Source organism: Vidua macroura, chromosome 8, assembly GCF_024509145.1.
Source record: "Vidua macroura isolate BioBank_ID:100142 chromosome 8, ASM2450914v1, whole genome shotgun sequence".
Taxonomy (NCBI): Eukaryota; Metazoa; Chordata; class Aves; order Passeriformes; family Viduidae; genus Vidua; species Vidua macroura.
The window spans coordinates 32,864,025-32,880,252 of NC_071578.1; the positions used below are offsets into that span (position 1 = coordinate 32,864,025).

Below are 16,228 nucleotides of genomic sequence, written 5' to 3' on the forward strand. Positions count from 1 at the left end.
TTAAAGCCAGGTGGATGTGGCACTTGAGGACATGGTCAGTGGTGGGCTTGGCAGTGCTGGGGGAATGGCTGCACTCAATGATCTTAGAGGGTTTTTCCAACCTAAAAGATCCTATGAATCACGTAGATGTTACATTTTTAATATATATATTTCTATTACATATGGTATATAATATGCATTTTAAAATAATATGTACTTGTTTAATCTAATATTTTATTTATAATGGCATTGTTAATATTTATTAATAATAATATGATCGTTATTGTTATTACTATTTCCTTTTCCTGAGTCACTTTCTTCTCCAATGCCAACTGGGACAAGCCTGGTGCAGTAACGGCTTAGTAATGTCTGAGTGGCACTGGGATGGCTGAAGGGTTCACAGTGGCCTGGGCCTCCCCTTCCCTACAATTCCTGAAATTACCTCCCCTTTGGGATCATTTTGGTGACATGAAACACAATCTGTTCCTTACACTGTGGCACTGGACTTCATGAAATCACTGAATGTTTGGATGGGAAGGGACCCTCAATCCCATCCAGTGCCACCCCTGCCATGGGCAGGGACACCTTCCACTGTCCCAGGCTGCTCCAAGCTCTGTCCAGCCTGGCATTGGGCACTTCCAGGGATCTAGGGGCAGCCCCAGCTGCTCTGGACACCCTGTGCCAGGGCCTGCCCACCCTCCCAGGGAACAATTCCTTCCCAATATCCGATCTATCCCTGCCCTCTGGTAGTGGAAGCCATTCCCTGTGTCCTGTCCCTCCATCCCTTGTCCCCAGTTCCTCTCCAGCTCTCCTGGAACCCCTTTAGGCCCTGGGCAGGGGCTCTGAGCTCCCTCTGGAGCCTTCTCTTATCCTGCTGAATATCCCCAGCTCTCCAAATAACCAGGATTATTCATTATTGGTCCCCTCCAAGCCTTAAATCTCTCAAGGAACCTTTGGGAAAATCAAATTGAATGAGTGAAAAATTTGTTTTTCTGTCTTTATGTTTATGTTACTCATCCAACCTGCATTTTATAGCAACCTAAAGATCTGCTTTCTTAAAAACTCCCATTTTACTTCCAGAAGCACAAGAACATGCCCTAAATGGATCTGAACCAGTTTAAACCCCAGATTTTTCCCTTGAAAGGGTGTATTTTGTAAAAATGTGTATTTTCTGACACACTTTGAATGACTCATATGAAAGCTTGTCTCTCACCCCTCAGCTCTGGGACTCTTTGCCAATGAATAACTCACAACAGGAATGAAACTTCCCCCACAGCAAAGCTCCCCTTCCTCTCAGGAGGATGGGCAAACAGCAAATAAAAATCATGATAATTATAATAATAATCACTAAAACCAAAAGAGATGAGAAGGAAACAAATCAAATACCGCACTCACAAAAAGAAAAAAAAAAAAGCAAGAGAGGACGGCAGTTTCATGGGATTTTTTGATAAATAAACAAGTGCCATACCTTTTCAAAAATTCCATATACTCAGTATGCTTGATGAGGCCAGTCCTCATCATTATTGTTTGAAAACATTGCCGATCAATAGCCCAAAGTTTCACATTTACGAGAGCTGGAAAAAAACAAGACAAGGGGAAAATGTGATTAGCAAAAAAAATGTCCAAATTCCTGTTGTGAACTGCAGAGGAAAACGATGTCATTGGTGAGGAAGCACGGGAATGGAGAACACTGCAAATCAGGAAATTCAGCTGCTGGACATGAAAGCATGCACTGAAAGGATTGGGAAAATCCTGGGGCAGGAGGTGGATGTGGGGTTTTGGAAAGATGGCCTGAAAGCAGCTGTGAGAGGAGCAGAAATCTAGGAAGGCCAAAGGTGAGCAAGGATTTGGGGTCAGCTCATCACAACCTGAGTGATTTTGGGACAGTTTTAGTACATTATCCATTATTTTAGTGCAAAACCCATTGAGGTTTTATCCTCCTCCCAAATTCCTCAAGGAAATTTCCAGACTCGAGCCCTGTTACACCCTGGTAATGAATGATTTTCCAGCTGAGGAGGTTTTGAGCCATTCTTTTCCGACTTAACTTTTGGGGTCCCTGCTGAATTCCAAAACTTCTGAAGACTTCCAAAATTTCCAAGACTTCACTCACCAAACATCACATCCTGTTCTCCAGGGGCAAAATTCCATGGTAAAAAAAGGGAAAAGCAGTGCATAGAGAGTAGAAACCTGAAAGGTCCAGTTTTAATCTCAGCTGTGGCTTGGACATTTGCATTAACCATAAATGCTTGAGTATATACAGTTTATAACAGGGCTTCTCCTTAGAGAAACAGCTTGATTAAAACTATTCCTGAGACCTCTACACTCTTATTAATTTCATTTTTTTCAGACAGTAAATGCAATCAATTCCATCCCCATGCCCCCATTTGACTGCGTGAAACAGCACGAAGCAAAGAGACTTACAGCAAAATATTTACAAACCCTCTCACTGATAAAATCCATGAAATGAATGGGCTTTGATTTGCTGGCCCTTCAGTTCCCAAACCTCCTCCTTAATGAGTTTTTATCCCTAACTGCATTTGCAAGATAGAAAACCTTCAAAGTGCAAACTCAAAAATTTCTTCTTGAATTGCATGGCAGAACAGCCCTTAAAGGCTCTTCTGGTTTTCAACACAGAATCTTCTCTTGGAGAAGCATTTTTAGTTTTATAATCAAAGCCACAGATCCAGGGATGGGCACTCTAAAGCTCCCTGGGCAGCCCCTGCCAAGGCCTGAGCACCCTTTGCATGCAGAAATTCCTGCTGCTGTCCAAGCTGAGCCTCCCCTAGCACAGCTTGAAGCCGTTTCCCCTTGGCCTGTCCCTGTTCCCTGGCAGCAGAGCCTGACCCCCCATCAAGAATTGTGGAGAGGTGCTACTCTCTCAATTTGCATCCATAACACACTGTTCTATCCTATATATTTTAATTATCCTATATATTTTAACAAATTCACATACCAGCCCCCCCTCAAGGTCCATGGAACCCAGGAAGTCAGTGAAATGCAGACAATACACTTCTGTATTAATTAAACCACTAATCACACCTTATATTCTCATTTCTCCTGCCTTAATGACAAACAGCTGCTTTACTAAAGGCTAATCAGGGAAGAGATTTAAATGTCAGTAGGACCCTTATAATCAGCATGAGCAGCATCTCCTCTTGTGCTGGAACCCCCTGTCAGGGCTGAAGGAACAGGAGGAATTCTGTGGGATTTGATGCCTTTGAAGACTTCAAAGTTATCTATTTTAGAGTGCCCTGACATGAAAAATATATTTTTGGGATATGTCCCATAAATTCAACATCCACTGGGAATTAGAACAGACACAGATAGAGATTTCCTGGCCCATCCCTCTCCACAGTGCCTGTGTTGGATGCTGGAAGTAAAATATAAAATATCCCATTCCCTGACTGCAGGAGGCACAGCCGGAAAGGAATATAAGAAACAAAATTATGGAAGCAGATGTGTCTGCAACAGGAGTTTCCTTTCTCAATCATCTGAAACATCATCCTGCAATCAGAGCTGTTTTGCTACAATTTAAGTTCATTGCCTCTTTTACACTTTTTCCCAGCAAAATGCCATAGCTGGGGCTCTGTTTGATCTTTGGAACAGCACACAACAAAATCACTGCTCATCCAAACCCCCCCAGGAGTTAGGGCTGGGATGGCCAAACCTGTGATTTCTATATGGCTGCAGCTGTAGGAGCTCTCCAGGTGAGGGGATTTGGCACTGCAGAATATTTGAACTGCACATTGAAACAACAGATTGATCGGAATTATGATTTCTGACAGAGTTCTGCTGTGGTTCAAGGGCTGAAGACAAAGCAAATGCTGCTGGAGAAAAAAGGAAGAGCTGAGGCAAAAGTATCAGGATTTCCTGGGTCAGAACTGGGTGGGGGTGGAGATGTTATCATTAAAGTTTAAATTTGAAATTCTTGCCATGGTTAAGCCCTCATTTCTGATTGAAGCTGACTGAAATGATTGAAATAAATTATTTCAGTAAATTAATCAAAACCTTCTCTCCATCAATATGCCTGATTAAAGCAAATTTAAAAACTCAATAAACAATTTCAAACTTCTTTTCCAAAAATAACTATTTCCAAACTTTTCTTCCCGTTTATTTACCTGGGAACCCATGAAAATATATGCCAATTGAAAGGGGTGAAGAAAGGGTTGCAGAGTCCAGCCCAAAGCCTGGGATATGACCCAGCTGGTTCACCCATGTCCAGAGCCTTCTCTTCTCCAGGCTGAACAGCCCAAAATCTCTAAATAACAGGGATTATTCATTATTGAACCTCTCCAGGCCTTAATTCTCTTTATTTTCAATATTTCATCACATCCCCAGCCTGCCAAAGGACGAAATTTGGACTGTTTTGCTTCATTTTTTCGTGTGGACCCAGTGGCTGAAGGTCATCAGCTCCTTTTTCCCTTCCTCACATGCAAAGGCAGTGAAATAAGGGGGGAAATGCAAAGTTTTAAGTTAAATATTTCCAGAAGAGCAACCTAAACACTGTTGATATTATTTAATATGATATATTTTATGTTAGATAGGTGGGGAAGTCCTGAATATTAAAAAATCCTTGAAATCAGCAGCAGCCAGCAGCCATTATTATTTCCCAAATGAAATACTCACATGGCCCTGCATTCTTTAAGCATCTTCCTAAGTTTTTTATGTGCTCATTGAAGCCTTCCCAAGCTTTTTCAAGGATCACCAGGTGAATCATCCTCAGCCCAAGTGCTGCTGGCAGTGTTACCAGACCTAAAAATTATTATTCTTTTGCAACCCAAGCTGGAATTCATCAGCTCATTTTGGCTTTTGGGCTATTTTATCCAAAAAAATGTTTGTTTATCTGCCCTCAGGCAAAGAAACAGTTGCAACTTTTTGTCCTCAGGGCTTTTTTTTGGCAGACAAAACATCAAATTTCCACTCCTATTTAACCATCCTCCCACCTGGGTTGGGTTTTGCAGGGAATATTGTGGAAATTACCATGGGGGAAACAGAGCCATTTCAAGCTGTTTCTGGTTCCTCCTGTTTCAGGTATGAAATGATGATAAAAGCACATTTAACTGAACAGAAGGAGCACATGGAATTGATTTATCCCCTAAATACACTGGGAATCACGAGGGAGGCTCCAGCAGACTCCAGAATACAGCATGGAGTGATGGAGAGGATGCATCCAAGGGCTGAAGCAGGAATAAATTCCTTTATTCCCATATGTTTGTGTCCCAAACTTCCAAGAACAGCAATGGGACAAGGATGACTCCATCCTGCTATCCCAGTTTCCAGGAGGACCTTTCCCATTATTGCCCAGGGAGTAGGGAAGGAGTTATTTTAATTTGGCTGAGGATAAAAGCAGAGACAGAGAAAACCTCTCGCTGCCAGAGGGTGGGGTTAGATGGGATTTTGGGAAGGAATTGTTCCCTGGGAGGGTGGGCAGGCCCTGGAATGGATTTCCCAGAGAAGCTGTGGCTGCCCCTGGATCCCTGGAAGTGTCCGAGGCCATTCCATGCCTGGAATGTTTGGGCTGCTGTTCAATCCCTGGTCTCAAAGGTGACAAATGATAAATGCAGGTTTTGTGAGGGGGAAAGGAAGCAGGAAGGATGTGGGAGCTCTGCTTTCACTCCAGTCAGCTCCAGGAAGCCCAGAATTCCAAGGAAGTGTGTAAGGTTTGCTTAGGAACAACACCTGCCTGGAGAAGATTAGAGAAGACCAAGGAAAGAAGCAGAGAGACATTGTTATTACCAAACTCTGCTCTTGAACAAAACCACCTGGAGTATTAAATATAAATATAAATTAAATAGAGTTTTAAAAAGACACCTGTAACTGTTGAATTTAACAGTATTAAACAGATCTGACAATATCTATCAGCCCGGGCTAAGCACAATCAGCTGGAGCAGGTGCTGTGTAGGATCCTAGGATTTCCCCTGGAGTAATCCAACCTCCTGTCCCAACATGTCACAGAAAACTCCCAATGAATTATTCAGGAATAACCTCACCCTGGGTGATTTGATCAGCTGAAGGCCCCTGATGTTTCCCTGGCATTTGTTTTTCTCTAACATCGTTCCCAATCTTTGCTGTCTCCCTCAAATCTCTCCATCCTCTCCTGCAGCCTCCCAACTCCTCAGCCTTAATGAGAAATGCTGGCGGGGATTAATTAAGGAAGTGCTCAATTACATCAGGTATTTTCCTTGGAATTTCAAACCACTTGTACTACAACCCCTGCTAATTACCTACCCCGATTTGCTCTTTGCAAGCTGTTATTTTACATAACCTTTCCCTGTCACCTCTTATTCCTACCAGCTCTGCTCTTCTCACATTCTTACAGCACAGAGGTTTGCCCAGGTTTTTAATTAACCCTTGTACGAGCACGAGCTCCCAAACTACTACAGAAATCTTCTTCACTCTTGGACACTGAAAGCTGAAATAATTAAGGAAGAACAAGCTGGAGGCCACAAGAAATACTCCCAAATCCTGTTTGGAGTGTGATGGAGAGTGATGTGTGTGAGGGGAGATTAATGGAAAGCCAAAAAGGATCTCAGGCAGGTCAGAAGTCTCAAATTGAAGAACTCATTTAGTTTGCTGAATGTGAGATGGGGTGAGAGGAAATGTCTCCAGTTATTTGGGGAAGGAAAAGGAGAAAACAACACAAATCTCTCCTGGCAGGTGGAGATTCAGCCTGGGACAAATCAGCTCACTGGCGTGCCAGAAAAGGGAAATGGGGAAAGTAACAAATTCACATTTAAAAGAGATCACAAATCAGTTCTAGCTCATTGCCTACAGGAGCTCCAATCCCAAGGGAAAATAATATTCCCAGTTAAAGAGGGGATCTTAACACAGCCCTGGGCTGGAAGGGAAGGTGTTGATAAATGGAGAAGTTGATGTGGGGGACCATTAAAAAGGGAACAGGAAGAACAGCACTCAGAAGGCAACTAAAAAGTGCAGGTTGTTTTCCCTCCATAACCAGTCCCAAACATTCCAGTGCTAATCCCAAACATCCCTACAGGTCCCAGCACCAGGATTTTGCTGCAGGAGCTAAGGGGATCCCCAGGGTGCCCCTCCCTCTGCAGGGATCCTCCCCTCCAGTGCAGCCACCCCTGGAGCAGCGTCCTGGACACTCAGCTCCAGGGTTTCCAAAGGGAAGATGTCACCTCTGCTGCTTTTAGAGCTGCTTTGTAGCTTTTCCTTTTTTTCTAGTTCCACTGCATGGCTTGAATTTATTTTGCTGCTGGAGCTCTGAGCTGCTCCCTTGGGCTTTGGATGGGACAAAATTAAAATGTGCTCTGAAGTGATGGTCCTTAAAATGCTGAAATAGAAAGGGAAAGCCAAACTGCAGCTGTCTGGGTTTAAAGCAACGTGAAAGATCTCTTTTTACAGGATGTTTGGAGCAGAATGATTCTGCTGAGCAAAACAACACGCAGAGAAAATGAAGGCGTTTTGGACTAAATAATATAAAATAAAGCAGTGGAATGAATTATTCTGGGATTGTAAGACTAGTGAAGTTGAAGCCCACAGTGCTCTCCACAGAAATGACAGGAAGAAAATGGAAATAATCACAACACTGAGATACTTGTACATCCCAGGGACAATTTCTTGTCCCTTGTCCAAGGGGCTCCAGGGCTGGGGCTCCCATTCTCCAGCTGGGATTTGATTTTACCAGGAAAAAGACATTGAGGGAAAGGGCTAGAGACAAAAACCACACACCCTTCAGAGGCTGCAAGGAAAATAATCACACAGGAAAGCCATGGCATGTTTTAAACCCAACTATTCAAACTCCTAGTGCCACCTTTCTCCTTGACCTTGTATTTTCTCTCCAAGCCTGAAATGCTGTTGTATAAATCAGACCTTCTCTCCATTCAAATCAAAACTCACTCAAGTTTCTAAGATCTACTCACATAAACCAGACTTCGATGAGATATGAGAGAGAAATCACTCCCTGGGAGGGTGGGCAGGCCCTAGCACAGGGTGTCCAGAGAAGCCTTGGCAGTGCCCAAGGCCAGGTTGGATTTTGGGGCTTGGAGCAGCCTGGGACAGTGGAAGGTGTCCCTGCCCATGGCAGGGGTGGAACTGGGTGGGATTTGAGCTCCCAACCCAAACCAGTCTGGAATGAACCTCAGCCAGCACAACTTGTCCAAGAACAGCAGCAGGAGTGAGGATTTTGTCTCCTTGCCCCACACTCAGCTGCACATTTCCTGCAGAATGCTGCTCATCAACCTGCAATTGAACACTAAACAGAAATGCTCTGTTGCTGCTACCTGCAAAGAAAGCTAAACTTCCAGCTTTGAGCTGCAATCCCAGTATTTTGAGAAACACAGAGCAGTTCAATGGGGGCTTGGCAGCACACTGGGAAAAAGAAGCAGCTCGAAACCCCAACGACACAAAAGCTTCTCTTGGTGTGATTAAAAAGAGATACTTAGCTAAATGAACTTTGCAGTAATTCCTTGTGTTTCAACGCTTTCTTTATTTCCCAAGAGCAGCATTTCCTGCACAATGATTAAATAACTCCTGCTCAGATTTTTCTCTCCTGAGCATTCCCTGTTTTCCACACTGGATAGAAACCTATCCCACCCTGTAAAATCCCTGGGCTGTTATTCCTGGCTGTAAAGGTCTGTCCTAAAGGTTCTGCTGTGCTTAAATAGCACAGAGGGGTTGCAGAGCAAGGGCTGCATTAATCCACTGCCCAGGGCTTGTGTGTGCCCTGGGGAAAAGCTGGGGCTGGGCGGACTTCCTCTATCAAACAAATCCCAAATCCAAGGAAATCCCATCTCTGCAGGAGATCTGGGATAACAGGATCATCACAGATTCCCAGACTGGTCTGGGTTGGTAGGATCTTAAATCCCATCCAGTGCCACCCCTGCCATGGGCAGGGACACCTCCCACTGTCCCAGGCTGCTCCAAGCCCCATCCAACCTGGCCTTGGGCACTGCCATCTTAGAGATCTTTTCCAACCTGATGGATTTTCCAATTCTAATCTGATTCTGCTCCTGTGTAGCCTCAATATCGTGTCAAGATTGACATCCAGTTGTGTTTTAGCCCATTGGCTTTTTATTCCCATCTATCTCTTCCTGAAATGAGCTGATCTCTGGGATTTTCCTTGCTCCTGGACTTGCAGAGCTGTGGGCCACCACAGGCTGCCCAAAGGGCAGCAGCAGGTCCTGAGGAGCAAGGAAAGGGAAAAGGGCAATTCTAAAATATCACAGGAGGGAACTGTTCAGACACCCGAGGGTGGCACTCCTGTCATTTCAGAGCGTTTTTGGGGTGTCTACTCCAGAAGTCAACATGGGGAAACTTTGTAGGGTGGGCAGGAGCAGCTCTGGATCCAGCAGCACTTGGATGACACGTGGTGGGAGCTCTGGGAGGTGTTTCTTCACCAAACCAGGGTGGCAAAACCTTTGCTGTGGCAAAGCAACACATGGAGAGTGGGGGACAAGAAGGGCACTCCCATCAACACCAGTTTCCTGCTCCACCCCAAACTGGGAGGCGGATGGAATCCTAAAATCATAGGATCAGGAATCACTAAGGTTGGAGAAAACCTCAAGGACCATTGAGTCCAACCAAGAACCCAGATCCACCACAAAAACACTAAACAGAGCCACTGACAGTGGCAGCTGAAATCCAGCTGTTTATGGGCAAAAAGAGAAAAAAAAAAAAAAAATCAGGAATTTCTCTGCAGAGGGAAAGGGGGATATAAAGAAATTAAGGCAACATTTGTTGCAGGGGGGGTTTCAGCCATGCACTACTCCCAAGGCTGAGAAAACAGCCCCAGGGTGCACAGAAATAATTGGAAGTTCCTTTTTTTGCCTCCTTTGTTTCCTCTGGGAGATGAATTTCCCCCAAATGCTGGAGTGGGCTCACTCCTTGTGCCACTGCAGCACAGGGAGGTTTCCATCTTTATTTCCACACCATATCCAAAGGCCCCACTGAGGCTGCCAGAGCTCCAGGAGCGCTTGGACAATGCTCCCAGACACAGGATGGGATTGTTGGGGTGTCTGGGCAGGGCCAGGAGCCAGGCTGGATGATCCCTGTAGGTCCCTTCCCACTCAGACATGCAGATCCCACCTGCCTGCCTGGAAGAGTGGTGCCCAATTCTTCCCTCAGAGGTCACACATTGACTTTGGGAAAAACTCTGCCCCCTTGCCCTGAGCCCCCAAAGGTTGCTCCTCAAAGCACCCCATCAGCAGTGCAGGTGAGGCTGGATTTCCCTGGCTGGCAGAGTGGTTAATGGGATTCATGAGGAGCTGCTTTTCCAAACCATTAAATCCATAATACCAACAGAAATAACACCGTGTATTCCATCAGGGAAACTTGTGGGGTCTCAGTAAACGCTGCGAGGGACAGCTGGAATAAAAACATTCCCCATGCATTTACAGAAGCTCCTCTGGCTCTTGATTAAAACATATGTCAAATAAAAATCCCCTTCCTGATATGCAAAGCATCATTCCATCATTCCAGAGGGTTCTGACTCAGGTGGAAAACACTGTTAACTGAACACTGACTGTGGTAGTTGGTGTCTCGGCTGGAATGCTGAGCAATCACGTTGAAAATGGAATACTGAGGAGCTTTTTTCCTTCCTTTAATAACATTTATTAATTATTTTGAAATGTCTGCAGTCCCCAGCCAGCAGCCAGTTTCCATAAACCACACAACACTTGCTGCTGCATCCCAAAGAGAGCAGTGAACATGGTAAAAACACACTGAAATCTGCCTTCCCTGGAAAATTTGCTCATGGATTTTGGAGAAAATTATGTGCCAATGCTGCTGTTCAGGAGCTCTTATTTTTTGAGAGCCAGCAGTGAGCTCAGCTGTTGGGGAAAAACAGACATGAAAGACTGAGCTAACAAGTGTGGAGGTATAAAATATGGATTAAATCTGGACTTGGTTGATTGGAGTTGAGAAGGAGAAGGTGGGAAGGAGCAGGCAAAGGAGAGATGGCCCTCACAGGGAAACCAGGCTTAGATAAAGCTCAGGCTAGCTTGATGTAAACTAGATAAACCAAGAGAAACTGAGGTAAACCTGGGACAGGCAGAGGTAGGAGAAACCGGGGCAGATGGGATCCCAGAATCTCAGGATGGTTTGAATTGAAGGGGACCTTAAATCCCACCCAGTGCCACACCTGCCATGGGCAGGGACACCTTCCACTGTCCCAGGCTGCTCCCAGCCCCACAGTCCAAGCTGGCCTTGGCCCTGAACTTCAGCACACGGCAGTGATGGTTCTGTGTCTGCCCCGGTTTCAGGATGGGAGGTGGAAGAGGGAGATGATGGGCACTGAGGAGAATCTGCTCCCCTGATCCACAGGGAAGGAATTTCCACCTCCTTTCCAGCAATGCAGGCAGTTCAGCCTATCCAGGCACAGAGCCAGAGCTACCCCAGGGAGCACTTCAGGAGAGCCCTGGAGGGCTGGAGCATGGCCAGGGCAGGGAACGGAGCTGGGGAAGGGGCTGGAGCCCCAGGAGCGACTGAGGGAGCTGGAAAGGGGCTCAGCCTGGAGAAAAGGAGGCTCAGGGGGGACCTTGTGGCTCTGCACAACTCCTGACAGGAGGGGACAGCCAGGCGGGGTCAGGCTCTGCTGCCAGGGAACAGGGACAGGCCAAGGGGAAATGGCCTCAAGCTGTGCCAGGGGAGGCTCAGCTTGGACAGCAGCAGGAATTTCTGCATGGAAAGGGTGCTCAGGCCTTGGCAGGGGCTGCCCAGGGAGCTTTGGAGTGCCCATCCCTGGAGGTGTCCCAGGAAGGGCTGGAGGTGGCACTCAGTGCTCTGGGCTGGGGACAAGGTGGGCACTGGGTACAGCTTGGACTCCATGGGCTGGGAGTGATTTGCCAGCCTCAGTGACCCTGGAATTAATTTCTCCCCTAACACCAGGAGTTTGGAGTTCTTATAAAACAGAAAGGGGACATCATACCTCCTTCAGATGCTTCAGCAACCAGATCCAGCAGCCTACAACCCTTGTGGAAACAGGAATTTCCTCCTCCCTGCACCCTGAAATCCTCCCCTGTGTGGTGTCTGCACTAACATTAAATTCTGCCTCTCATTGCACATTTAACCTCTCCCAAGTGCCACGTTTCAAGCACTTATTTCTCCTGATTCAGGGGATTGCAAGGTACTTATGCCTCAAGATTCTGATCCTGTGAGACACAGGATGTGCTGGACTGGCTCCAAAGCTCCACAGATATGAATATATAGATATAAAAATGTGTAAAGAGAACAAGGGAGCAGATTCCAGCAGCTTTATTTATGTACTTGCAGCTCCCTGGAATTCCATACGTTCCTTCGCCTGTAGATCATATCCTAAAATGATTATGAAATAATGATGATAATAAAAATAGTAATCATCATCATCATCATCGACTATGTATTACTATATATTATATATATTATAATAACAATAATATTATTATATATAATTATATTATTATATATAATTATAATAATTATATTATATATTATTATATATAATTATTATAAAACAATAATATTATATATATTGTATAATCTAGACTATATAAATTCATATATTATTATATCTTATAATAACAATATTACTATTATATAATTATAATTATTTTTATCATATTATTATATATTATTATTACAATTATATATTATATATTATATATTGTAATATATTACTATATATAATTATCTATAATTATTATTTTAATTATATTATTTATTATAATTATTATCCAAAATAATCCACAATTGACTGAATGAGGCCTTTATTGAGGGTTAATTTGCTCTCTGCAAATCTCTGACATGAAGGATGAAATCAGACTGAGCCGAGACCCAGCCAGAGCAGCAGCACCAATCCCAAAACCAACTGGTTTTCCATAGTTATTCCTTCCCATGCTTCTGTTAGGATAAGTTGGGTGCCTCTTGGGCCTCGTTGATTTTGGCCAGGGAGAATTTAATCTTTAATGTTCTTTTTTATCTCTTTAAAAATTTTGGGGGTTGTGTTCGTCAGAGAGGAGCTGGAAGGTTTATTAAACATGGATCCTCTGTAGAAATTCTGGTGGGAATTCCAGTGGAACAGGCTGATTTTAATCGAGTTTTAATAGCAGACTTGAAGGCAGCTCCAGTTCATTTACTGAGGTCTGGGAGTTTTGAGAAGTTGCTTTTAATTTGGAGCTTGAATTGTATTTTCTCCTCACTTTCTCTTCCATATAAAAGTAAGATTTTGTCTCACAGATTTCTACAATGAACAAGGACAGCTCACCAGAGTGGAAAACTATATTCAGAACTAAACATTGCAGAGGAATGAGGGGTTTGAAAACTCCGTTCCCTTAAAAAGACAGGAAAAACAGCCAATAATGAACTGGCATTTAAAGGAAGCTGCATTTAAATCAATCACACAAAGATGGGGAGTGGAACCAGAACCAAGGGCAGGGGCAAGTGCTGGAAAATCCATAAATTAAGATATATATATGTAAGTTGCTTAGTTTAACCTGAAAATTCTCAGCAAAATTCATTGAAAAGGACTCTGTGCCACAGGATAAGACACGTGGGAAACTGCCAAGTCAGAATTACTGAGTGACCTCAGCTGGATCCTTTTTTACCCCAAACTGTCTCATGCTTAAATCAGCCGTGATCCCAAATAACAATGCCCCAAAGAACTGCTTCAGATCTGCTTTCTGCTGAAAATACTCCAATTTAATCCCCATGAAAATGAAAACTCCCAACTTCCACCCCATGGCCAGCCTTAAATATAAAACAAATTAAGAGAGAAATGAGGAAACTTGAAAGGAAATGAAAAAGAGCAGAGAAAAGGGAAAGTAAAAGTTAGTGGTGGCATTAAAGGCATCTTGCTGCATCCTTGAGAATTTGGGAGGAAATATACGGGAAAAACAGGGACAAACCCATGGTGAGGGACCCAAGGGAGATTCCTGAGGAGCATCAGGGAGAAAGGTAAGAGTAAAATCTCTTCCAAGAGAAAAGGTTTTTGCAGAGTCTGGGATGCCAGGATTTAAAACAAGGCTGCAAAGGAGGGGAAGTGAGGACAGAAAGGCTGGATCGGGAACCCCCCTGAACAGACCACTCTGCTTCCAGCCAGGAGAAAAAGGAACCAAAGAAGGAGCAGGAAGCACTTCCAGAGAATACCTGGAATAAGGGATGGCCTACATGGAATTGTGCTGGCTTTGATACACCTGAACTCAGGGCTTCCCACAGGATTATTTCAGCACATGCCTCTCACTGTGCAATAAAAGCAAAAACAGAGGTGGAAAACGCTGGGAAAATGCCTCCCAGAGGCTTCAAGAGAATTTCCCACTGCCTGGTCTGATGTCTGGAATCACAGAAATCAGTAAAAATTAGGTATGAATACATCCAAGGGGTCACTGCTACTCTTGCTGAGTGTAGGAGTAGGAAATGAGGCCCTTGGTTCCCCAAACTCAGCCTGGGGAAGGGCTGGAATTGCTTCCCTGAGCATTTCAGGGGGATTTTGACGTGGTGTCTTCATAAAGGCTCTTAGGGAAACTCAGGATGGTTAAAGACACAAAGCACCCAAGAATCCTGGGATGTACAGGGGGATTCCTGCTGTCCAACATGCTCCGGAAAAGAAGGGGAAGGTGAGGGTGAGGGAAAGGGGATCAAACTGGGTGATGACATAAAACCTGCTGGTAAAAGCCAAAGAGGAGCTGCTGGACACTGTAGAACCCACAAATCAAAGGGGATTTGATGCTGCAGAACCCACAAATCCAACGGGATTTGGTGCTGTAGAACCCACAAATCAAAGGAGATTTGGTGCTGTAGAACCTACAAATCAAAGGGGATTTGGTGCTGAGGGATGGAAAATGATGCACGAGGGGAGAGCTGAGCTTGCCCACAGAGACAAGGGTGTCGTGGCTGGGCAGGAGTCACCACACAACGACCCCTCAGTCACCAGCTCCTTGTTCAGCACAGCCAAAAGGATAAAGGGATTGGGAAAAGAAAGGTGAACCAAGGAAAAAATCCTGCTGTGGTCCCTCCGTCCAATCCACATGGAGCCACTTTGCCAGGAGGCTGAAGGAGAACACAAAGGAGCACGGAAAAGCGCAGGGGAGGAGGATTCGGGACATCTGGCTCTGGGGGAGGGATCTGGTCCAGGTCTTCTGAAGGCTCCAAGGGAGCTACAGCCTCCTTCTGATGGGCTTGGAAAAGGCAAAAGCAAATCCTTAGAAAAACCAGCTAGGACTTGCTTTTGCTGCCTATTCCCTGACAAAGCTGCATTTGGAAACATTTCTGTCTCCAAACAGAGCCCTATGAAATCACCAACCTCATTCCCACCTTCAATATTTAATCCCATGTTTATTCCCCACCCTGCATTCCTGGAACCAGGCTACACAAACAGGGGACATGGATCAAAGTTAGGGCACCTACATCAGGATACAGATTTTCCTTGGATCCTCTCCAAGTTTGAAATGCAAGAGAAGGGTAAGAACATGAAATATTTGGACACTTGGTTTTTGGATATTTCTGAGCAGCTCAGAAACACGACTTGTTTGAGATGTCCTATGGCATGGCTACACAATTATCCAAAATTATCCAAAATTTCTGTCTTCTTCTGCCCATAAAATATCACCACAATCTCCATTACCAGCATAATGGAATGGTTTGGGTTGGAAGGGACCTTAAAGCCCATCCAGTGCCACCCATGCCATGGGCAGGGACACCTTCCACCATTCCAGGTAGCTCCAAGCCCCAAAGTCCAACCTGGCCTTGGGCACTGCCAGGGATCCAGGGGCAGCCACAGCTATATTCCAATGTATATTTTAAATATTAAAAAAAAAAAAAATTATAAAGCAGCTATGAGGGCTGGGGGCGATGAAAATGCCCCAAGTGGGACAACACCTAAAAGGAAAAACTCCATCACCTAAAGGAAAAGCTCTATTTGTAGAAATCCACCCATAGTTGTCAGCAGCTGAACTGGTTCTTCCTGAGCTCTTTTGAATTCAGCCAAATGTGTAAATCTCATTAAAAATACTCAGGATATGGATTTGAGGCCACGTCACTACTTCTTGTTTGTTTGTTTTTTGTGGTGTTTTTTTTGGGTTTTTGTTTGTTTGGTTGGTTTGGTTTGTTTTTGTTGTTGTTTGTTTGGTTGGTTGGTTGTTTTTTTTGCCAGTGCAGCATCCAATGACCTAATCTGGGAATCAATCAAAAATCACTCCAAAGTCTTAAATTTCTTACTGGTGCCAGGAGTCTGGGTTTGGATTGACCCCATACTCTGTCAGGTGTAATCTGAAATCCCAAATCCCTACAAAACTTAACCCAAAGTATCTCCTGA

At 44.5% G+C, this 16,228-nt stretch overlaps 1 protein-coding gene across 2 annotated transcripts in view; it reads right to left on the reverse strand.

Moving 5' to 3' along the window:
* Nucleotides 1-16,228, reverse strand: part of PRKG1 (protein kinase cGMP-dependent 1) — a 384,810-nt gene that overhangs the window by 144,028 nt on the left and 224,554 nt on the right. For both annotated transcript variants that reach the window (XM_053983678.1, XM_053983677.1), the window contains exon 4: nt 1,448-1,553. In XM_053983678.1, the coding sequence (XP_053839653.1) occupies nt 1,448-1,553 (106 nt within the window). The remainder of the gene's footprint in view (nt 1-1,447; nt 1,554-16,228) is intronic.